General features: G+C 41.1%; 1 protein-coding gene across 3 annotated transcripts in view; it reads right to left on the bottom strand.

Moving 5' to 3' along the window:
- setd2 (SET domain containing 2, histone lysine methyltransferase) overlaps positions 1 to 25,545 on the bottom strand; it is a 131,646-nt gene that overhangs the window by 63,928 nt on the left and 42,173 nt on the right. For all 3 annotated transcript variants that reach the window (XM_072260362.1, XM_072260344.1, XM_072260354.1), the window contains 2 exons: positions 14,136 to 14,151; positions 1,064 to 5,754 (listed from right to left, as the gene is read on the bottom strand). In XM_072260362.1, coding sequence (XP_072116463.1) covers positions 1,064 to 5,754; positions 14,136 to 14,151 — 4,707 coding nt within the window. The remainder of the gene's footprint in view (positions 1 to 1,063; positions 5,755 to 14,135; positions 14,152 to 25,545) is intronic.

The raw sequence follows: 25,545 nt of genomic DNA, 5'->3' as shown, positions 1-25,545 counted from the left end.
CTCTCCAAAATGACTGAGTTAGAAAACCCAAGGACAAGCAACTTAAGTTAAGCTGAAATAAGGAAAGTGAACTGCTGTTCTAAACTACACAATGGAAAACTAACACAAGATATACTTGTTGTCAGCCTGGCTGAATGGTAGCATTCAACACTTTTTCTCATGGCTGCAGGTTTATTCTCCAGTCCAAAGAATTAAGCATACCCAATCTGGGCTAACAGTATCATATGGTGTAGAGGAGTGCAGAATTTCTCTTAATATCCTCAAATTCCTTCATCATTTAAACTAGCTTAAACTTCTAAACTCAAGAAAATACAAGTCTGCAATCTGTCCCCTTTTCATTTCCTGGTACCATTTTGGTAAATCTCTGCTGTACTGCTTCCTGAAGACTGGTGTCTTGACTACATTGAAAACAACAAAATCTGCAGGTTGTGTAGACTAAAACCAAGAAAAAGATCAAAATGATCAAGTTTTTGTTTCTTTTTGAGAAGTGCAATTTTATCACTATATTGGTGATGAAATTTATACAGTTTTATTTTTCATCAGCTGATAATGCCAGGCTCACCCAATCTGATCTAAATATGACTCCAAACCCTCCAATGCTATTGACTTTTAACAGCCACTTCTGTAAAGAAGCCATTAATTAGGAATGGACAAAACAAAATGCAGGTAATGCCCGTGACATCCACACTGCATCAATGAATAAAAAAATTCTCAAGTCTCTCTAATTCTTTTGCCAATAATCTTAAATCTATTTCTTCTAATTAGCACATTTCCTTTCAAACTCTTTTTATGATTACAACTGGTTTTATTACATCTTTTGTTAAAGCTCCTCTGCTTTCAAGTAAACAATTCCAGTTTTTCTAGTTCTTCCTTAAAAATGAAATCTCTCAGGCCTGGCATTATTCTGGCAGATCTCCCTTGGATTTTCTCTCCTTCTAAAAATTGGTTCAAAGTCTAGCATTAAACACAATCCTTAAGTGACTTAAGGTTTGGCAAAACCTCCATTTAAACCTTGGGTTAAAGTTTAGTTAAATAATAAATAACATTAATGCTCAAAAATTACCTTTCTGTCAGGTACAAGTTTTCTTCAATTAACTCAAAGTAAGGTGGCATCATTCCTAATTTTGATTGCTCCTTCCACCACTGAGAGTTTTTGAATTCCTCCATTTTACACACAACACTGACCCATTCTTTGGATGGCACTGTGACCAATGGATCAGGCTCAATACGGACTTGCTCACAATACCGTGTGTCGGCATCACTTTCCAAATCAGTGTCCACCTCCTCCACCTGTGGCTTCTGGGAGTATCCTTGTTCATCGTCCAACTTCTTTTCTAATTCTCTGACCCTTGACTCTTTATCTGCTGTAGAGTCGCTGGCCTTGAGTACCAGAGTGGTCCCCTTAGTAGAGTTACTGGTTATTTCGTGAGCCTGCAGAGAGCTCACACCTTTGGGAACAGATCGTGGGTCACGGTTGACTGTTTCCCAGTTGTCATAGCTTGCAAAGTCATCGGTCATTGAATCGGGTTGTACCTGTCCTTGAACATCCGAGCCAGAAATATCTTGACACAACTGATAGTTATTGCACATGACTGATTTAGCATTTAGTTTGGGATCCCAACTGGCTCTTTTATCTTGCCAGTGATCACCCGTTTTGCCTAACTCTGCTTCCTCTGTTTGATAGCAATACTTCCTGTATAATCCATAGCTGCTATCTGGTTGCTGACAACTGCTACTAGGTTTTTCTGGCTGAGAGAAATCCCAGTCAAGGCTTTCCAAATATTCTGGGCTATGAAAAGATCCTTGATCTTGGGTCAGCTGCTGAGGCCAAGAGACAGCCTGTCTACTATCTGGCTTTTCTCCAAAGCTTTTATCTTCCCCATGAAGTGTCTGAGCACTGTTTTGTTGGGCTGTTAGACTGTCCAAGTGACTACTAGGTGAGTGCTGGTACCTTTCTGCTATTCTTTCTGAACCTGGTGATTCCACTGAGCCAGATTTCTCATTTGACAGTGGGAGCTGATTTTGGTCAATTGAAAACCTCTCAGGCTGACTGGTGCTATCCGCCTTGTCGGTCAACAACTGCTGCTTGTAGCTCTTGTGACTCTCACTGACAGGCGAAAGCTGACTTGAAGAAGCTTGCGGTTGGTCCTCTAATACTTCTTGGAATAAAGAGTGGGTACCCTGAACTGCGTCAGTGCCCTCAACAGGGTCACCAACCATCTCCCGGGGGATATTTCCAAGCTCCACACCATTTGGCTGATGCACCGCACTGGGTTTCTCATCTGTTTCTCGCTTGCTGCCTTCAACAGCTGAATGCTTCTTTTCTTGCTGACTTATTCTAGAAGATGATATGGAAGATGAAGGAGATGACATTGGACTCTTCTCCTCCAAAGTCAGGGTAGAATTCTTTGGCACTATCACTACAGACTGCAAACGGTTCTTTGGGACACTACCATCATCAGAATCTGAGCTGGTTTCACTTTCTTCACTCTCTTGTTCACTGCTGCTCTTAGCATCCTCAGAACAATCTCCATTTTCAGAGCTCACGCTGTTGTATTCGACCTTCATACAGCTACTGTCACAGTCAGACTTAGTTCTATAACTCAGTGAGTTGTGTGCCACTTCATTTGTGCTTGTCAGGTTGGCAGAGCTCAAATGCAGTGGACCTTCCGTGACGACCTCCATTGTTAACTCTTCATCAGTTTCTTCATCTTCGGAAATTTCCATTCTCTGCTCTGGCTCCACTTTAACAGAACTATCGGGTCTGGCAATGAAAGAGGTTTCTTCATTATTTGAAGATGGTGTTTCAGTCTTCACTGCTCCAGACTCCTTAGCTTCTGAATTAATGTGACTTGGCAAATCCACGTACGATCTAACTTTATCAACTGAATCCCAACTTTGGTTGCTAGGTGTTGCATTCTGTTTAATGCTGTAACTGCTAAAGCTATTTGCATTGTGAAACAGTTTATTATTCTTCAGTTCAGACCTATTTCCTTCATTGGCATGTTGTTCCTTCTGACTATCTACAGCCCTATTTTCTGTTGACTCTTTGCCTGTGAGCTTTACATCTCTCATGCAACTTTCAGGATCTGCTGAAATGGTCACTGTTTCATCCAAATTTGAGCGAGACACAGCTGTGAACTCATCCATTTTGGGATAGGCCAAAATGTGTTCTCTCTTGGTGTAGTGTGAAGTGTTGTATTCCTCCACTTTTTGGTAGGCCAAGTACTTGACCTCATCTGGGCTGGGATAAGGTGAAGCTTGCATGGTATTCACTATGAAATGAGGTGGGGACTGCAAGTCAATTGGTAAGTCATGAGATGAAACCATCAAATTAGCTTCACACTGAGATGAAGCTCTATGTTCTTCATCCGATTCTGAACAAGATGAAACTTTTGCCAAAAGTCCATCTAACTTGGAACTATGTGATGAGCCAGCTATTTCAGAGGGCCTGGAGAGACAACATGTCCTTGATAAATCTGATGTGGGATACGGTGAGGTGCTTACACAACTGTCTGATTGGTGATCAAGGGAGGAATAAATATCATCTGATCTAAAAACATTTTGTTTTGTCCCTGAATTGTGTAGTTCAGGAACCTCTCTCATTTCATCTTCTGACTCAGAGGATGAAATCCTTCTCAATTCTCTATCAGGTGAAAAAACTGGCAAACTCCTTATCTTTTGGAACCTGGAACTCGAAATATTTATTCTTGACTTGCGGTCTACTCTACTGTTTTCCCAAAGGTCTACTTCTGTTTCTGGTTCAGAACATTCCACTTTAGTTAAGCAAGCATATGAGTTAGAGTGAGATGGGGTTACTATTGAGTGCTTATCTGACCCACTGTTAGTCTGCGAATCTAGTTCTACTCCTGCAGGATCCATTTTAACTACTTCTACACCACAAAAGGTTTTCGCTTTAGTACGAGATCGTGTCACTATTACATTCTTGTCTGATGTACTGTTAGTCCATGAATCCAATTCTGGTTCAGAGGAGTCCATTCTAACAGCCTTTGTTTGATGACAATTAGTTGATTTGGAGTTCTGTGGAGATATCTGTGAATTAATATCTGGTTTGAGATTTCTCCTAGAATCAGGTTCTAACTCTGAAGAATCACCCTGAGCTCCTTCTATTTCACAATAAACAAGTGTCTTAGAATGAGATGGAATTGTCTTTGAGTTACTGTCCAGCTTAGAGCATTTTCTCAAGTCAATTTCTGGTCCTGGGGAGTTCTTCTTTAATAAAACTTCATGGCAAGAGATTACAGATTTGGAATGAGATGAAATCATCCTCAAATGACTATCAGATTTGGAGATTTTCCCGTAGTCTAATTCCAGATCAGATACATTAGTTCTGGCTGCCTCAGGTTTATGACAGGAAGTTGATGACTTTGAATGACATATTTTTGAATGACAGTCAGATTTGGACAATTTTCTAGAATCTAGTCCTACTTCGGAAGAATTAGTTTTAGAACTTTCTGATTCAAAACAAGATGCTGGTATCCTGGATATTTTATCTGTCTTAGAATGAGATTTAGTCCTTTTAATTTCTCTTTCTGATTCAGAGCAGGAGGAAGTTGCTCTCAGATCTCTATCTGAACGCGACTGGTATTTTCTTGAATCTCTATAGGATTTAGAATGTAATGAAGTCCTTCTTACGTCATTTGACCTAGGATGATACCTTCTAGAATCTTCTTCAGAATCAGAACAAGAGGAAGCATCTCTTAAATCAGCACACAATTTGCTACGGGAAGATTTGCTCCTTTCTGAGTAAGGAGAACCTCTACGATATCTGTCTTTATCAGAATAATAAGAGCTCCTTGACCAGTCTGACTTTGAGTATGAAGAAGGTGCCCTTGAATCTCTATCAGAGCGAGATCGAGATGAACTGAGTCTTTCTTCCCTTCCATACTTTGAGTGAGATGAAGTCTTCCTTGCATCGCGATCAGATTTTGAACGGCCACTGCCCCTTCTATCTCGTTCAGATTTGGAATGGGAAGAAACCTTTTCCACCTCATCAGTTCTGGAAGCTGTTGGATATTTCCTAACTTCCCGACTGGATTCAGCATTCTTGGTGTCATGCGACTTCAAACTAGGAGATTTCCTTACTAAGTCAATCTCAGACTCAGAATCAGCAGATAGTGCTTGCACAAATTCTTCCGTCCGAGCAAGTTTCCTAAGCTCATCATTTTCAGAAGACAAAGAGACATTCTTGAATTCTTCTATGTTATCATCTTTCCCAACATGGGATGTACCAAGATTCAGATTTGTTGGTTTAGTTTCAACAGTCACCTTTATCACAGTTTCAGTTCCTCCTGCAGAAAGTTTCTTGACGGCAGCGTCCACAGGTTCCTCCACTGATGAACTACACTGTTCCCTGTCTGACAAACTCAGAGGTTTGGCTGCATCGTTCAGTTGCTTCTTCTTGAAATGCACTTTGCTCCACTCGACCTTTGATTTCGGTGGTGACGACTTTGCTGCCTCCGGAGCATCAGCTGTTTCTGAATCACTTTTATTCTCCTGGTTCCCTTTCACAGAAATCAGCGGCAATGCTGTTGGCAGAGTTTTGACCTCGTCTAGCTCAGACCCAATGGCACTTTGGAACCTATTCCGTAAGGTCTTTGTTACATTGAAGGTAAAAGACACCTTCTGACGTCCTTGGTCCTCAAGATTGACCTTTGCCTTGGTGCCCTTTGGTAGAAAGCGACTGCAGCCTTTCGATGCTTGACCCTTGGGAAAATTCAACACTGCTTTGACCTGCAACGGTATTGGGGATACTTCAGGTACAGTTCTGCAACATCACATACATTTCATTACAAATAAAATCTCAAAGAAATGGCAACTGCAGCAACAATTCCTTAAATCAGAAACAATCTAGAAATTGAAGTTAGGTCACAAAAGTCCTCAAGTATGTTCTGCCATAACCTTCATGAACTTCATGAACCTTAAAATCTTTGATTTTTAAAAGTTTATCAATATAAAACTTGAAAATAACAACTCATCAAAGAAATGTCACCTGTGGAAGAACGGTCCAAATTTATATCCACATCTGCTTGACGAAGCATTACCTCAATTCATCCCCGAAACATTTGGATCTAATCTATTGGCTATTGCACTCATCATAAACTCCCAAATCAGTTCCTCTCTGACTACACTACCAGTTTTCTGTAAATGCCCTGAAAACTTTGGAATATTTGTGTATCACTCCCTCATAATTTAACTCCTGGGAGTCCAGGTTTCATTCGGTTTCACCTGAATGAACTTACAACAAGAATACACAGGTCTGAATATGACTATGGGTGGAAATAAGGAGAGAAAGGAGGTACGACACTGGTGATCTTCTTCTTCAAAAAAATGGCTGAACAAATAAGTACCAGCAGCAGATACCAGAGTATCAAAACCTATCCTATCCATACTAAAGAATATCTATTATTTAAAAAACAGCAGAAAACACTCAGTTGATAAATAAGATTACGAACAAATGTGCCAGTGCAGAAGATATGCTGCAGCATGTGGAATCCACAGATCGATGACAATAGCTATATCTGCACTTGGTTCCTGTGGCTTGAGGAAATTTTGCTCAGTTTCACGAGGAAAATTTTAAAAAGTCAAGGGAAAAAGGGAATAAAAAGAGGTGTGGTGGCAATACAAATATTGATATGAGTGTGACAGTAAAGGGACATGGAGGAAAAAAATAAGAGTGCAACAATAAATTCAAAATGGGAGCATTCGAGAATACATGACACTTTAAGTGGTGCCAGGATAGCAATGCTAATGGTTGACGAGGTAATAGTGAGAAACGACCTCGGTTTCGAAGATCAAGGCACAAAATTGGTTTGGATGGAGTTAAAAATAACAGCAAGAGAAAGAAGTTATTAGTGGGAATGGTCTAAAGGCCCTCAAACAGGATAAAATGTTAATCAAATAATAATGGGAGGGAATAAAAAGGCTTTTTTTAAAAATCGGAGTCCTAGAACACAACAGCATGAAAACAGTCCTTCCTGCCCATCAAATCTTTGCTAAACCATTAATCTGCCAAGTCCCATTGATCTGCACCCGGACCATTACCCTCCATAACCCTCCTATCCATGTACCTTACCCCACACAAAACCATTTTGACTATCCCTAATCAGGTCCTTTCTAAAAAATACTTCTATATCTGGTCCCTTCAAATACCTTCCAATAACTTTCCCACTACTGATGTCAGTTTCATTGGCTGAGAATTTCATGCCTTATTCTTAGAGCTTTTCTTAAACAAGGGAACAACATTAGCTATCCTCCAATCCCCGGCACTTCACCCGTGGCTAAGGTTGTTATAAGTATCTCTGCTAGGGCTCCTGCAATTTCTACACTTCTTCCCCCCCCCACCCACAGGGTTTGAGGGAAGACCTTGTCAGGCCCTGGGGACTTATCCACTCTAATTTGCCTCAAGACAGGAAACCCATCCTTCTCTGTAATCTGTACAGGGTCCATAACCTTGCTGCTGCAATGCCTCACATTTATAGACTCTGTGTCCATTTATTTATGCGGGGTATATGGGGTGTCAGGAAGGGGTAGCACCTCTGTTGGGGGAACATGTCGCGTCCTTTTCAAGGCGGTTAGTCCACCTTTGGTCCCCACCTGGCACTCAGCTCTCACCTGTGGCTCCCTGTAGCTGTTTGCATGCGACAGCGGCCACACCCCGGGCAACGGCTTCGACAACCCGGCTAAACCAAGTGAGGATAGCCGACAGGTCTCAAACCCTCGGTGAGATAGGGAGTTGTCTATCCCAGCATGTGAAGACAGACTCCGGCGGATTGAGCGGACGAGACCAATGGAAGGTCCAACGGTCAAGAAGGCGGTCTCTGCAAGCGTCGTGGAACGTGTAGAGCAGGACAAGACACAGAAGACGTCCTGGTCATCCACTGCGCCTAGTCCCATCTTCAGCCGTCTAGACTCTGTCTTGCCATTGGATCCAGATGGGAATTGGGAAGAGAGAGTGAGGCTGACGCTGCGCAACTCTCCCTCACTTAAATCCAAATCACGCGCTAGTCTCGACACCATCATTATGGTGCCGAGGTCCTCATCGATGTCAACGATGGACGAACAACAACAAATACAGATGCAAAAATCCATTTAAGGTCTCGTGCATCTCTTGGCTCCATGTATAGATTACCACTTTGATCTTCTAGGGAACCAATTCTGAACCTTGCTATCCTTTTGCTCTAAAATATATGTGTAGAAGCCCTCAGGATTATCCTTCATGTTGTCTATTGGACCACTTTAATGCCTTCTTTTAGCCTTGCTGATTTCCTTAAGTGTGCTCTTGCATTTCTTATGCTCTTTAAGAACCAGATTAGTTTCTGCCTGCCTATACCTGCTATGAACCTCTTTCTTTTTCTTAACCAGAGCCTCAATATCTCTCAGAAATCAAGGCTCCCCAAACCGGTTATCATTGCTTTTATTCCGACAGGAACATACAAATTCTGTACTCTCAAATTTTCACTTTTAAAGGCCTCCCACTTACCAAGTACACCTTTGTCAGAAAATAACCTGTCCCAATCCACACTTGCGAGATCATTTCTGATAACATCAAAATTGACCTTTCTCCAATTTAGAATCTCAATCTGAGGACCAAAACTATTCCTTTCTATAATTATCTTGAAACTAATGGCATTATGATCACTAGATGCAATGCATTCCCCTATAAAAATTTCTCTCACCTGCCTTGTGTCATTTCCTAATCTAGTGTCACTCTCTCTCTTGTTGGACTTCTATGTACTGATTAAGAAAATTTTCCTGAACACATTTGACAACCTCTTTCTCATACAGCCCTTTTATAGTATGGGAGTCCCAGTTAATATGTGAAAAGTTAAAATCACCCACTAACACAACCTTATTTTTCTTTCAGTCTACTATTCCTATACAAATTTGCTCCTCTAAATCCCGTGGACTATTGGGTGGTCTATAATATCCCATTAATGTGGTTATACCTTTCTTATTTCTCGTTCTACCCATACGTCTGCACTAGACAAGCCCTCGGGTATCCTGAATGAGCACTACCGTGACATTTTCCTGACTAGTAATGGCACTCCTCTCTCTTTAATCGTTCTTGCTCTATCATGTAGAAAACAATGAAACCCCAGAATATTGAGTTGCAAGTCCTGCCCCGCTGCCAGCAAGTCTCACTAATGGCTACAATGTCATAATTCCACATACTGATCCATGCTCTAAGCTCATCTGCCTTTTCTACAATACTGCTTTCATTGAAATAAACACAGCTCAGAACACTAGTCCCAACTCAGCATATTCAACCTTTTGATTCCTGACTTTGTGTGTAAGCTTAAGAATATCTTTCCCCACAACCACTGTCCTGGTGCTCTGGTTTCCATCTCCTTGAAACTCCAGTTTAAACTGCACCCCCCTCCCCCACCATGTAGCACTAGCAAACCCTTTTACTAGAATGTTAGTCTCCTCCTACTCCAGTTCAGGTGCAAACTGTCCCTTCTGTACAGGTCCCACTTTCCCTAGATGAGAGGTCAATGATCCAAATATCTGATGCTCTCCTTCCTGTATCAATTCCTTAGCAAAGTGTTAAACTGTATGATCTTCCTACTTCTGGCCTCACCAGCATATGGCACAAGTAGCAATTCTGAGATCACAACCTTGGAGGTCCTGTCCTTTAGCTTAGCACCTAACTCTCTGAACTCACTTTGCAGGACTCTGTCACCCATCCAACCCATGTCATGGCAGCTTTCATCTTAAGACCAGAAGACACAAGTATTAGGCCATTCAACCCATTGAGACTGCTCCGCCATTCAATCATGACTCATTTATTTCCCCCCTCAGCCCCATTCTCAGGACTTTTCCCCTGCAACCTTTGATGGCCTGACTAACCAAGAAATCATTTGCCTCTGCTTTAAGTAAACAATGATTTGGCCTCCACAACTGCCTGTGGCAATGAATTCCACAGATTACCTTCTGGCTAAATAAATTCCTCCTCATCTCTGTTCTAAAATGGCTTCCGGTCCTAGATTCTCCCACTGTTGGAAGCATCCCCTTAATTAGGACTTCAATATTCTACAGGATTTAATGAGACCCTCCTCATTCTTCTAAACTCCAATGAGTACAGGTCCAGAGAATAAAATGCTGCTCACACATTGGCCCCTTTCACTCCCAGGATCATTCTCATAAACCTCCTCTGAACCCTCTCCAATGCCAGCATTGGGACCTAACTAGGCTCACTAAACTCCAAATGTGTTCTGACCAATGCCTTATAAAAATCCTAGCATTACATCTTTGTTATTATATTCTAATCCTCTTGAAACAAATGACAACATTGCATTTGCCTTCCTTACTACTGATTCAACCTAGAAGATAACCATTATGGAATCCTGCACCGATTTACACCTCTGATTTCTGAATTCACTCCATTTAGAAAAGAGGGTACGCTGTTATTCCTTTGAACAAAGTGTATATTCATGCACTTCCGTATATTGCATTCCATCTGTATGGCCATTCTTTGCCCATTCTTCTAATTCTCCAAATCCTTCTGCAACTGCCCTGCTTCCTCAACACTACCTGTCCTCTACCTATTTTTGTAATGTCTGCAAACCTGGCCATAAAGCCATCAATTCTACCATCTAGATCATTGACATATAGGTGAAAAGAAGCGGTCCCAGAACTGACTTTTGCAGAACCTCACTAATCACTGGCAGCCAAACAAAATAAAAAGGCCCTCTTTATTCCCACTCGTTTGTCTCCTTCCAGTCAAACAATCTTCTGTCCTTGCTAGTATCTTTCCTGTAATACTATGGGCTCTTATCTTGCTCAGTAGCACCTTGCCAAAGGCCTTCTAAAAATTCAAGTAAACAACATTCACGTACTCTTCTTTGTTTAACTTGCCTTTTATTTCCTTGAAGTCTAACAGATTAGCCAGGTAAGATTCTCGATACTGACTTCAGCTGATTTTATCCTGTGCCTCCAAGTACCCTGAAACCTCATCCTAAATAATGGACTATAACATCTTCCCACCATCAGGCTAACTGGCCTATAATTTCCTGCCTTTTGCCTCCATCCTCCTTAAAGAGATGATTGATATGTGCAGTTTTCCAGTCTCCAGGAACCATTCTAAAAACTAGTGATTCTTCAAAGATTACTACTAATGCCCCATAATCTCTGCAGTCACCTCTTTCAGAATGCTGGGCTGAATCCATCTGGTCCATGTGACTTACCTACCTTCAAACCATTTAAGCTTCCCAAGCATCTTTTCCTTAGGAATAAGTGACTACACTCACTTCTGCCCACTAATAATCTTGCATTTCTGGTGTGCTGCTGGTGTCTTCTACAGTGAAGACTGATACAAAGCACTTCATCTACATCTTCATGCGAATTAGATAATTCAAATGTATTTGCATCCAATTTTTGGGATTAGCGTTTTGCCGGCAAGACCAACATTTGTTACTCATCCTTAATCACACCCAAGATGTAGTAGCAATTAGTGCAATAGCCAGTCTGGTGACAGTACTCTCACAACATTAATGGGTGAGGAGTTCAGGAAGATCGGCACAAAGATGGCGAAGGAACAGTGATGCACTTCCAAATCAGGATAATGTATGATTTGGAGAGGAAGCCAGAATTAGTGGCATTTCCATCCACCCTCTGCCCTTGTCCTTCTTAGAGGCGATGTTTTCTGATTTTGGAGGTGATACTAGAATAATTAAATAAGTAGTTCATTTTATAGATGGAAATTGATTTATCTACAATCTGTATATATGGTCAATTGCTTCTAGAGATAGCAGGGTGGACTTGCCAAATGCTGTGGGGTTGCAGACATCTTATGCCATGTGAGTTTGTGGCCTCGCTGCCAACTCACAATCTGCCTGGGTTACAAAGAGTTCAGAGGTTGAACCCTGCTGTAACCTGAGGAGGTTCTCTAGTTTGACTGGGAGTTAATTCGCCAGATTAGATATATTCTATTTTCTTGTGAAAAGGATATACCTATGCAATTCTTCCACAGTGTCAGGAAGATGCCACTGTGGTAAACATACTTAACATCTTGGTTAGAAATACTGCTAGTTCTGTAGAAAAAAATCTTTAATATTATAGCTGCAAAGTTGTCTGGTCAAACAGCTTTGCTATATCTAGTGTTATTAATGCTTTCTTGATATTATGTAAAGACAATTAATAATGGATCTCCAAAGGAGACTGAGATGGGTCATCTATTCTGCATATTTGGCTAGTCCCTGCAGTGGTGCTTTAGTTTGACCTTTAAGACAAACATTCGGAACCCTGCCAATGCTGAGAATTATGATTTCCTCAGACTCCTCCTGCTGTTAGCAGTTTAATGAGCTAACAGTTTTAATGAGCCGTGTTCAACTATGCAGCTTTCACCTAATCTTTCTGTTGTAGGATCGGTTAGCTTTATCTGTTAAATGCTATCTAGCTCGACAAAACTTCCCAAACTGGGTCCTCTTTCCTGCTCCCTGAAATATGGGTTTCCCTCTGTAATTATTGACAGAATCCATGACTGTACCTTATCCATTTCCCAATCAGTGCTCCCACCACCTTTCTGCCAAGACAAAGCAAGGATAAAGTTCCCCTTCCATCACTTTATACCTACCAGACTGGGCAGCTGATCATAATCCCCATAATTTCCACCTCCTTCAATCAGATTCTACCAACACAAACATCTTTCCTTCCTAGTATTCCAAAGGTACGCTCCATCATTCCATCAGGGCTGATTTATTTTCCCTCTCATCCCCATTCTCCTGCCTTCTCCCTATAACCTTTGATGCCCTTACTAATCAAGAACCTATCAACTTCTGTTTTAAATATACACTATGACTCAGTCTCCACAGCTGTCTGTGGCAATGATTTCCATAGATTCACCACTCTCTGGCTAAAGAAATTCCTCTTCACCTCTGTTTGAAAGGGATGCCCTGGTATTCTGAGGCTCTGCCCCCTCATCCTCCACTATAGGAAACATCTTCTCTATGTCCACTCTATCTAGACCTTTCAATTTCTGATGGGTTTCAGTGAGATCCACCAAACCCCCCCATCCCCCAATTCTTCTAAACTCCAGCGACTGCAGACCCCAAGCCATCAAATGCTCCTCATATGTCAACCCTACAACCTTTTCATTCCTGGAAGCATTCTTGTGAATCTTCTCTGGACCCTCTCCAATGCTAGCACATCCTTTCTTCGGCTAGGGGCCTAAAACTGCTCACAGTTTTGGGAGTTAAGGGAGCTAGGGCTTTACTCTTTGGAAAGAAGGAGGATGAGAGGAGACATGATAGAGGTATACAAGATATTAAGAGGAATAGATAGAGTGGATAGCCAGCGCCTCTTCCCCAGGGCACCACTGCTCAATACAAGAGGACATGGCTTTAAGGTACGGGGTGGGAAGCTCAAAGGGGATATTAGAGGAAAGTTTTTTACTCAGAGAGTGGATGGTGCATAGAATGCACTGCCTGAGTCAGTGGTGGAGGGAGATACACTCGTGAAATTTAAGAGACCACTAGACAGGTATATGGAAGAATTTAAGATAGGGGGTTATATGGGAGGCAGGGTTTGAGGGTCGGCACAACAATGTGGGCCGAAGGGCCTGTACTATGCCGTACTGGAGTACATTCTATGTACTCCAAGTGCAGTCTGACCAATGCCTTATAAAGCCTTAGTTGCTTCTGCATTGGACAAATTAAATGGAGATTGTGTGTCTATTTTTGAAGCACCTGTAACTTCCTTTCGCTCTCCACTTTAATTCTCTATCTCACTTCTACTCCTAATCCGCCCTGTCTGTGGTATCATATACTGCTGTAACCAGGCCCTGCACGAGCTTCAGAAACAACACCTCATTTCTCATCTGGGTAACTGAACACTGATTAATACAAATTCAATTAACACTTCCTCTGGACATCCAAGAGGGTGAAACTCAGGAATTAGCGATGGGAAATTTGGAACTGGCAGAGATTTTGAACAAACAATACATAACTAGTTCATTGCAGCAGATATTAAAAGTATCCAAATAATAACAGAACATCAGGGACAAAAGGAACTTAAAAATAGGCAACTAAAGGCCAATAAATTCTCCAGATTGAAACAGACCAATTCCTCCAACAAGGATTAAGTTACAATTAATTGAACATTTAAATCCTTACTGCATTCTCGTCTTCTCTGTTGCCGATGATGAAGCAAGCCATGAAAGAAAAGAATAAAAACATAAGATTAGAAACTCATTCTAATATAGAGGGACAATTTCATTAAGATACACAGATTATTTTTCACATTCGCTTGAAGATGTGCACTTTCCCAACTATGTATCAAAAATATATATAAATAATAAACTGCAACACACATCAAAGTTGCTGGTGAACGCAGCAGGCCAGGCAGCATCTCTAGGAAGAGGTACAGTCGACGTTTCAGGCCAAGACCCTTCGTCAGGACTAACTGAAGGAAGAGCTAGTAAGAGATTTCAAAGTGGGAGGGGGAGGGGAGATCCAAAATGATAGGAGAAGACAGGAGGGGGAGGGATGGAGCCAAGAGCTGGACAGGTGATTGGCAAAGGGGATATGAGAGGATCATGGGACAGGAGGCCCAGGGAGAAAGACAAGGGGGGAGAAACCCAGAGGATGGGCAAGGAGTATAGTCAGAGGGACGGAGGGAGAAAAAGGAGAGAGAGAGAGAAAGAATGCGTATATAACAATAAAAAATAATCTCACTCTCCTTTTTCTCCCTCTGTCCCTCTGACTATACCCCTTGCCCATCCTCTGGGTTCCCCCCCCCCGCCCGTCTCTCTCCCCAGACCTCCTGTCCCATGATCCTCTCATATCCCTTTTACCAATCAACTGTCCAGCTCTTGGCTCCATCCCTCCCCCTCCTGTCTTCGCCTATCATTTTGGATCTCCCCCTCCCCCTCTCAAATCTCTTACTAGCTCTTCCTTCAGTTAGTCCTGACGAAGGGTCTCAGCCTGAAACATTGACTGTACCTCTTCCTAGAGATGCTGCCTGGCCTGCTGAGTTCAGCAGCAACTTTGATGTGTGTTGCTTGAATTTCCAGCATCTACAGAATTCCTATTGTTTAAATAATAAACTGGCTGTTTTTTGTATAAGCTCATATGGCAACATTGGAATACACTGAAGGACCAGTGATCCCTGATCCCAACCGTACCAATCATTAACACGGATCTAATTTTTACCCAGGCATAACAAGATTGCAGTTGGAAACAAGAACCTTTGTTTCCCCCTTCATGGTTTCTTATTTTGTTTTACCAACAAATGTCACTGAAGTGATGGCTCAATTATTCCAGTTGCAGTTAATTGCGAAAAGAGCACAAGACTGGGGGGCTCTTACATGCCTCGGCTATAATACGGGGTTTTTGCCTGAAGCGTCATGCTGTATGTGGAAATTTAGACATAAATGAGAAATCTCACCGAAGAAGGCATCAAGGCAGAGATTGAGATCCACTTTTCGCTTGCCATTGAAACCTTGAAAGTTCCAATCCCACTCCAGACACCCAAGCACTTAAACTCAGTCTTCACAAAGCAGTATAGAGTAGACGGTGTCATACTCTTGTTAATATCACTTTTCAGGTCACAACAATCTGATATCTCTCTCTCACCTCCCTTCCAAGGATTGTGAACCTACAACATACATGCCCAAGGTAGCATGCACAAAAACTGTCTTGGCACATGGCATACAGCGCTGCCCCTCCATTCTTTAAATTCCACCCATACTAAACAAATATATAATGGTTATCTTTTTTACAATCTGAGAGCCATGAGATATTTTCACAGAAATGGCGTATGTTGGCTTGGTGCCAGCTTGAAAACATGACAGCGTATGACACATTTTGAAATCCCTGCAGACCAGAGCTGTACAGTGCCTGTAAAAAGCATTCACCCTCCTTGGAGGTCTTCATGTTTTATCGTTTTACAGCATTGAATCACAGTGGGTTTAATTTGGCTTTTTTCACTGATAACAGAAAAAGTCTCTTTTGTGTCAAAGTGAAAGCAAAAAGTGATCTAAATTAATTACAAATATTGTATAAGTATTCATCATCATCATTATCAAGTGCCATGCCCAGTTTGAGCTTTGACTACCAGGGCCCACACACTCCTGCTTTGGGTTAAGTGGATCAATTCATTGGTATTCATTTCCAGTTCTCTGGCTGCTGTCTCCATCATTATTTGTCTTTGCCTTCCTCTTGCTTTCTTCCCTTCAATCTTTCCCATAATTACCATTCATGCTAATTCCTCTTTCCTAATCATATGTCCAATGAAGTTACATTGCCTTTTCATGATCTCATACATTATTTCTCTTTTTGTGCTTGCTCTGTTCATGACATCCTCGTTAGGTATTCGTTTCTCCATGATATTCTTTGCATCCTCCTCTGCTGCTACAATTCGTTTCCTCATGTTACTAGACATTGTCCAACATTCTGAACCATATAACATAACTGGATAAACGTAACATTTCAGTACTCTGAGGCGGGATGTCATGTCTAGTTTAGTGTTGGTCAGTATATTCTTCATTCTCGTAAAGGTGTCTTTTGCCATCCCTATTCTTCTTTTGATGTCATGTCGCATCTGCCATCTGATGTCACTCAGCTTCCGAAGCAGCAAAAGTTCTGTACTTGTTTTATGTCTTCCCCATTTATTCTCAGCCTGCAGATAGGATTCTCCTTTTTGGATATCACCATACATTTTGTCTTTTTGCAATTGATAGATAGACCCATTTTTTCACTTTCTTCAACAACTATATCAATTAAGTTTTGTAGTTCTTCCTCCGTACTTGCAATTAACACAGTGTCACCCGCATATCTGAAATTATTGATGATTTCACGCCAACTTTGATTCCCAAAGATGTCTCTTATTTTTTGTAATATTGTTTCACTGTACACATTAAACAAATCAGGGGAGAAAACACACTCTTGTCTAACGCCTCTCTCGATTTTCATAAACTGACTCACTTCTCCATCTATTCTTAGAGCGGCAGTTTATTCCCAGTACTGATTTCTGATTAGGCAGAGGTCTTTCCAATCTAGATCTAGAGTTTCCTGTAATATTTCAAATAACTTATTGTGCTTCACTTTATCAAATGCTTTTGTGTAGTTGATAAAACAAACAAACAAATCTTTTTGCACTTGAATAGCTCGTTCTGATAGAATCCTTAACACCAATATCGTGTTTCTTGTACCTTTGTCTTTCACAAAACCATATTGTTCTTTACCTATTTCAGCTTGTATCTTACCTCTAGCTCTTGTCATCAAAATTCTTAGAAGTATCTTAGTGATATGACTCATTAAATTTATGGTCCTATGTAATTCACATTCTATTTAAAATATGAAGTTTGTAATGCAATAAATAAGATGAAGAAAGAAAAGGCAGCAGGACCCGTTGAATTAGTAATAGAACAAATTATCGCCCTTGAAGATTATGGAATTGAAAAACTTACTGATTTAATCAATGACATTTATAAGTATTCACCCCCCCCCCACCCTTTAATATGACACACTAAATTCACTGGTGCAGCCAATTTGTTTTAGAAGTCACATAATTAGTTAAGTGGAGATCTGTGTTTTGGAGACTTGTGTGCAGTCAAGCTTGTTTCAATTGATTGTAGTAAAATTACACCTGTACCTGGAAGGACCAACTGCTGGTGAGTCAGTATCCTGGCAAAAAATACACCATGAAGACAAAAGAACACTCTAAACAACTCCACAAAAAGGTTACTGAAAAGCCCAAGTCAGGAGATGGATACAAGAAAATCCCTTGGAATACAGTTACATCAATCATCAAGAAATGGAAAGAATATGGCACCGCTGTAAATCTGTTTAGAGCAGGCTGTCCTCAAAAACTGAGTAACCATGCAAAAAGGGGACTAGTTAAGGAGGCCAGCAAGAGACCTATGACAACTATGGAGGAGTTACAAGCTTCAGTGACTGAGATGGGAGAGACTGCGCATATAACAACTGCTGCCCAGGTGCTTCACCAGTCACAGCTTTATGGGAGAGTGGCAAAGAGAAAGCCACTGTTGAAAAAATCTCATGAAATCTTGGCTAGAGTTTGCCAGAAGGCATGTAGGAGACTCTGAAGTTGGCAGGAAGAAGGTTCTATGGTTTGTTGAAACCAAAATTGAGCTTTTTGGCCATCAGACTAAATGGTATGTTTGGAGTAAGTCAAACACTGCACATCATCAAAAACACACCATCCTGCCTGTGAAGCATGATGGTGGCTGCATCATGCTGTGGGGATGCTTCATTGCATCATGCTTCAATGGAAAGCCTGTGAAGGTAGAGGGTAAAATGAATGCAGCAAAATACTGAAAAATCCTGGAGGAAAACCTGATGCAGTCTGCAAGAGAACTGCAACTTGGGAGATTTGTTTTCTAGCAAGACAATGACCCCAAGCATAAAGCCAAAGCTACACAGGAATGGCTTAAAAACAACAAAGTTAATGTCCTGTAGTGGGCAAGTCAGGATCCAGACCTCAATTCAATTGAGAATTTGTGTCTGGACTTGAAAAGGTTGTTTACTTGCCATCCCCATGCAATCTGACAAAGCTTGAGCAGTTTTGTAAAGAAGAACGGTGAAAAATTGCAGTGTCCAGGTGTGCAAAGCTGATAAGAGACTTATCCACACAGACTCAAGGCTGTAGTTGCTACCAAAAGTGCATCTACTAAATACTGACTTGAAGGGAGTGAATACTTAGGCAATCAATTATTCTGTTTTTTATATTTGTAATTAATTTAGATCATTTTGTAGATATCTATTTTCAGTTGATCAGCGTCAAGAAAGCCAAATTGATTCCACTGTGATTCAATGCTGTAAAACAATAGAACATGAAAACTTTCAAGGAAGTGAATACTTTTTATGGGCACTGTATATCAATATTTGGATAGTAACTGGTTACAATAATAATAATAGTTCAGAAATGTTATTCTTCAATTATCTTAAGATTAATATTAATAATTTTTGAACAGGTTTTTATAAAATTGCTTCATTTCAATTTGTCTCTGTTCTACTTCTATACAAAGAACACACATATATAAGCAATAGAACTCATCCTTTTCCCCTCAAGTTCATAACTATTGTTACTAATTCATTAATGATAACCCCTGACAAAATAACTAAGCCATATACAAGAATCTTTTTTTAAGAAGATAACTTGGGCATATACACTCAAAAAGGTTAAACATCCCTGCCTTACCCTCCAATAATTATCAGTCCATGTCTCCCAGGCAGTCTTGGACTTCTGGTGATCTTGTCTCCGTAAGAATTTAGTTTCAGTGCCCTGAACCACAGAAATGTGCTAACCTCCTTCTGAAAACCCACAGCCTAGATGGTCATGGTTCCTCTTGTCCCAACTTATTTCTTACTGCCTTGACTTTTGCTTCCCTCTTTTTCAAGTCAATTTCCTCTTACTTCCATAACACCTTTGTTTGCTTGTCTCAACTGGTTTATTTTAAGCTGGATGTCCAATTTCTCGACATCATGATCGTCTTGGGATCTTTTCACTCCAAACATACAAATCAAGAGCAGAAGGCCGTCATTAGACCTGTCGAGTCTGCTCAGCCACTTAACAACTTCATGGCTGATTTAACTGAAAGACTGGCATATCCAATCTATCCTTATAAATCAACTTACACCATTCCCAAGCTTGAAAGTGCATTTATTATCAAAGGACGTATAAATTATACAACCCTGAGATTTATTTGCTTACAGGCAGTCGCAAAGCAAGGAACTCGAAAGAACCCAATTAAAAACAAGACCAACCCCCAACGTGCACAGAGAAAGAGAAAGCAAATAGAAAGCAAATCATATAAAGAAGTGAGCCACTGCATTCTGAACCAAATTGAGTCCTTAAATCCAAATCCCTACAATAGGCCCAAAACCTCAGTATTATATTTATATCAGCAGGGCAAATTGCCGCAAAGTTCGCAGACATGAAGCACAGCAGCCGTGGGCAGTCTCACAGCCTTAGCGTTGCGGAGAGAGAAGCCCCCAGACTATCTGGGCCGGCGTTTAAAGTGTCCGAACCTTGCACTAGGACTCGGGCTCCGTCACCAGCGAATTGCTCTGGACCTAGATTTCGCGGCCGAAGAAGCCGTTCTTGACCTCTCCAAATCAGCTAGGGCCTAGCGCAATCCAATCTTGTCCAACTCTCAATACCTGCCTTTCCAGTTTATATGGGCCAGCACTTATATTGTTCAAACAGCGGATTGTACCTTGCTTTAGGACCCGAGCCTCACGGCAGTGAGTCGCTCCGGCCTCACTGATGCACTTTGGACCTGAATTTCACTGCCGAGGCTGTTCTTGACCTTTCCAATTCAGCTCGGCGTTTAGAGAGATCCACCCTCGTACCTGGGTTGGTTGGACAGGGATCAGTATCCTCTGTCCCATGTTCTCCCCTCCGAGTCGTTCACACCAACCAGCAAGGCTCCAACTCCAAGTGCATCGATTTTGCAGCAGACCAACAGGGCACATCCCGTGAATTTGCTCTGCCTTCGCTCGCTTCTTCATTGACTGCAGTGATAGTTTACCACAATTTACTGAAACAAGTGTTCTTAATAATGGTTTTAATTGAATTTCTTTGCTTTCGAACTACCAGTAAGCTGCTGCACATCTTCGGTAGCGCCATCTTAAACCAGAAAGTTATATATATCAGTTCAGTAAATTTTCTTTGAACTGTTTTAATGCATTATGTAAGGACAGTAGTAATTTAGAGAGTATTGCAAACGTGGTCTCACCAGTGCCCTATGTAACTGAAGGATGCCCTTTCTTGTTTTCAGTTTACTAGCAATAAACAATAATGAATTACAGTAAGGTCATAAGAGATAGGAGCAGAATGAGGCCACTTGGCTCATCATGTCTGCTCTGCCATTCCATCACGGCTGATTTGCCTCTCAACCCCATTCTCCTGCATTTTCCCCGTAACCTTTGAAACCCTGACTAACCAAGAAACTACAAATATCTGCTTTAAACATACTCTATGATTTGGCTTCCGCAGCTGACTGTGGCAATTAATTCCACAGATTCACCACCCTCTGGCTAAAGAAATTACTTCCCATCTCTGTTCTAAACAGCTGTCCTCTTATTCTACGGCTGTGCCTTCTGGTCCTAGACTCTCCCACTATAATAAACATCCTTTCCACAACCACTCTGTCTAGGCCTTTCAATATCCGATAGGTTTCATTGAGATTACCCCCACCATTCTTCTAAACTCCAGCGAGTACAAGCCCAGAGCCATCAAATGCTCCTCATATGTAAACCCTTTCGTTCCCAGAATCATTCACATAAACCTCCTCTGAACCATCTCCAATACCAGCACGTTTTCTTAGATACGGGGCCCAAAACTGCTTGCTATAGTTCAAGTGCAGTCTGACCAATGCCTTATAAAGCCTCAGCATCACATAATTGCTCACCAGTCCACTTGAAACGAATGGTAACATTGCCTTTGCCTTCCTTACTGCGACTCAACCTGCAACTTAAACTTTAGGGAAGCCTGCAGCAGGTCTCCTAAATCCCTTTGCACCTCTGATTTTTGAATTTTCTTTGTTTAGAAAATAGTCCACACTTCTTTCTGCCAAAGTGCATGACCATACACTTCCCTACGCTACATTTCACCTGTACCTTCTTTGCCCATTCTCCCAATCTGTCTAAGTCCATCAGCAGACTCTACTTACACTACCTACCCCCTCCACCTATCTTTGTATCGTCCACAAACTTGCCACCAAGCCATCAATTCTATTATCAAATGGTTGACATCTAATGTGAAAAGAAGCTGATCCAATACCAACCTCTGCGGAACACCAATCGTCTCTGGCAACCAAACAGAATAGGCTCCCTTTATTCTGACTCTTTGCCTCCTCTCAGTAAGCCAATCTTCTATCCATGCCAGTATCTTTCCAGATCACTCTGAGCACTGGTGCCCCACATGGCTGTGTACTCAGCCCCCTGCTGTACTCACTGTACACTCATGATTGTGTAGCCAAGTTTCCATCAAACTCAATATATAAGTTTGCTGATGACACAACAATTGTAGGCCGTATCTCGGGTAATGATGAGTTTGAGTACAGAGAGGAAATTAAGAACCTGGTGGCATGGTGCAAAGACAATAACCTATCCCTCAACGTCAGCAAGACGAAGGAATTGGTTGTTGACTTCAGAAGGAGTAGCAGACCACACGAACCAATTTACATCGGTGGTGCGCAAGTGGAACAGGTCAAAAGCTTTAAGTTCCTCGGGGTCAATATCACAAATGACCTGACTTGGACCAACCAAGCAGAGTCCACTGCCAAGAAGGCCCACCAGCGCCTTTACTTCCTGAGAAAACTAAAGAAATTTGGCCTGTCCCCTAAAACCCTCACTAATTTTTATAGATGCACCGTAGAAAGCATTCTTCTAGGGTGCACCACAACCTGGTATAGAAGTTGTCCTGTCCAAGACTGGAAGAAGCTGCAGAAGATCGTGAACACGGCGCAGCACATCACACAAACCAATCTTCCGTCTTTGGACTCACTTTACACCGCACGCTGTCAGAGCAGTGCTGCCAGGATAATCAAGGACACGACCCACCCAGCCAACACACTTTTCGTCCCTCTTCCCTCCGGGAGAAGGCTCAGGAGCTTGAAGACTCGTACAGTCAGATTTGGGAACAGCTTCTTTCCAACTGTGATAAGACTGCTGAACGGATCCTGACCCAGATCTGGGCCATACACTCCAAATATCCGGACCTGCCTCTTGGTTTATTTGTACGACCTTACTTTCCATTTTCTATTTATGATTTATAATTTAAATTTTTAATATTTACTATCGATTTGTAATCCAGGGAGCGGGAAGTGCAGAATCAAGTATCGCTGTGATAATTATACGTTCTAGTATCAATTGTTTGGCGACAATAAAGTATAAAGTATAAAAGTAATATCGCAGGCTCTTATTTAGTTAAGCAGTCTCATACGGCAATGGTCCCCAACCTCTAGGCCGCGGACCGATACATTGCCGCGAAGAATGCAGAGGTGTAGTGGTGGCTGGAACACACCCAGCACATCTTTAAGAAAAAAGCCGAAATAAACAAGCTAATTAATTAGGTGCCACCCGGCACATATATGTCGGCCCAGATCAGAGGTGATTGCTGTTACTTTCTCAAAGAATTCCAAAAGAATTGGTGTACAATATCCAGCATTTTGTACAGATCCTTCTACATTTTGTGAGCATTGCAACAACTCACCATTTACATAATTTTAATTTTAAAAAAAGATGCATTTTTCCTACCAGTCACATTTTCCCATATTATACTTTCCATTTCCTATTAAATAGTCAATTATCTATCCACACCAATATGTTACTCTTTACACTGTGAAATATCATTTTCTTCAATAAACTTTTATCATATGCTTTCAGGAAATCAAAATATTTTACATCCACTCTTTATCCAAAACACATTATCTTCAAAGGGCTGCAATAAATTGGTCAATGATGGTTTTTTGTTTTTCCTCGACATAAAACTATGTTGACATTGCCTGATTACCTTGAATTTTTCCATTGCTATGCTATGACATAACTGCTATGACATAATCTTGAATACTTTCCTCATGACAGATGTTAAACTAACTGGATTGCCTTCTGTTTCCTTTCCTTCACGAATAAATTAGTTACATTTGCTATTTTCAAACTAATGGGATCCTCCCAAATTGAGGAAAGAATTGAAAAATCAAAGCCAAGTTATCAACTATTTTACTTTTATTAAAATTTAGAACAAAGTACATCAGCAGCTAAGTCCACAGCTCCAACCATTTGTTCAGTACTACTTCCTTGGTGGTTACAAGTTTCCCCAAGTTCCACCCTCCCAAGTACAGATATTTCCAGCGTAATACTTTATCGTCTGTAATGAAGATTAACACAAAATACTTGTTTAGTTCACTTGGCATCTCATTTTATTCCACAATAACTTTCAATTAGAACTCTGATAATTATTTTCTTTTTTGGAAGGTTACAGAAAATGTTACTTGGTATTTCTGGCTGGCATTGCTTGTTCTCTAATTTTACCTCTATTAATCTTTTAGTCAATCTTTGCTGTTTCTTTTTAACCTATCATATACCATCTGATTGCCACACATGTTTGCACAATTATATGCTTTTTCATTTAAATTGGGGGCTGCACGGTTGCTAGCAGTTAGCATAATACTATTATGGCTCCAGAATGTGCTGTTCTAGGAACTTATCCTGAAACCAATATGAACTCCTTATTGTTCATATAGGAAAAATACCTTTCCCTGGTATTTTTATTTTATTTGTAAATAAAATTTCCCTTGAAAAGGCCAAATTCTCCTTTAATTTCACTCAATTCCTCTGAATCAACACTATAGCTACAGGGAGCCATATGCAATAGAACAACGTCTGCCTTATTCCAGAAGACTTGGAACAATCTGTATCAAAGTTCAAAGTAAAATTTATTATCAGTGTTTTCTTGTGGGCATACTTAGAAAATCTATAGAACAGTAACTGTAAGCAGGATCAATGAACAACAAACTCTGCAAATGCAAATATAAATAAACAGCATGAAATAATAAGATAAAGAGTCCTTAAAGGGAAACCATCGGTTGTGGGAACACTAGAAAGAGAATGAATGTAGTTATCCACTTTTGTTGAAGAGCCTGGTGGTTGAGGGATAGTAACTGTTGTTGAACCTGGTGGTGCAAGTCCTGAGGCTTTTGTACCTTCAATCTGATGGCAGCAGTGAGAAAAAAAGCTTGGTCTGGGTGGTGAGGATCTTTGATGATGGATGCTGCTTTTCTAGGGCAACATTTCAAGTAGATGTGCTCATTGTTTGGGAGGGTATTACCTGTGCTGTACTGGGTTGAATCCACTACCTTTAGTACAATTTTCTGTTCAAAGGCATTGGTGTTCCCATACCAGGCAGAAATGAAGCCAGTCAGCCCACTTCTGACCACACATCTACAGAAGTTTGTCAAGGTTTTTGCTGACATGCCGAATCTCTGCAGACTCCAAAGGAAGTAGAGGCACTGTTGTGCTTTCTTTGCAATTACATTTAAGTCCTCTGAGATGGTGACACCCAGGGATTTAAAGTTACTGACTCGCTCCACCTCTGATCCTTCAATGAGTACTGGCTCATGGATCTCTGATTTCCCTTTCCTGAAATCTACAATCAGTACTGTGGCCTTGCTGATATTGAGTGACAGGTTGTTGTTATTATACCAATCACGCAAATTTTCAATCTCCCTCCTGTATGCTGATTAATCACCACCTTTGATACAGCCCACAACAGTGGCGTCATCAGCGAACTCTTATACAGTGTTAGAGCTGTACTTAGCTGTACAGTCATAAAGATAAAGCGAGTAGAGCAGGACAGCCAGATATTCCATCTGGATTGGCTACTTTTCTTGGATTCACTCACTTGTAGCCCACAAGTCATCTTCAGATACTGAGACCAAAGGATCATTGAAGGACATATGAGTGTGCAATGACTCCTCCCTGTTCTGGTGGTCAAAGCGAGCATAGATGATGTTGAGTTCATCTGAAAGTGATGCTCTACTGTCCCTATGGCACT

Source organism: Mobula birostris, chromosome 1 (genome assembly GCF_030028105.1).
Source record: "Mobula birostris isolate sMobBir1 chromosome 1, sMobBir1.hap1, whole genome shotgun sequence".
NCBI lineage: Eukaryota > Metazoa > Chordata > Chondrichthyes > Myliobatiformes > Myliobatidae > Mobula > Mobula birostris.
The sequence above is the reverse complement of the archived record's forward strand: the minus strand, read 5'-3'. Positions and strand labels throughout refer to the sequence as shown.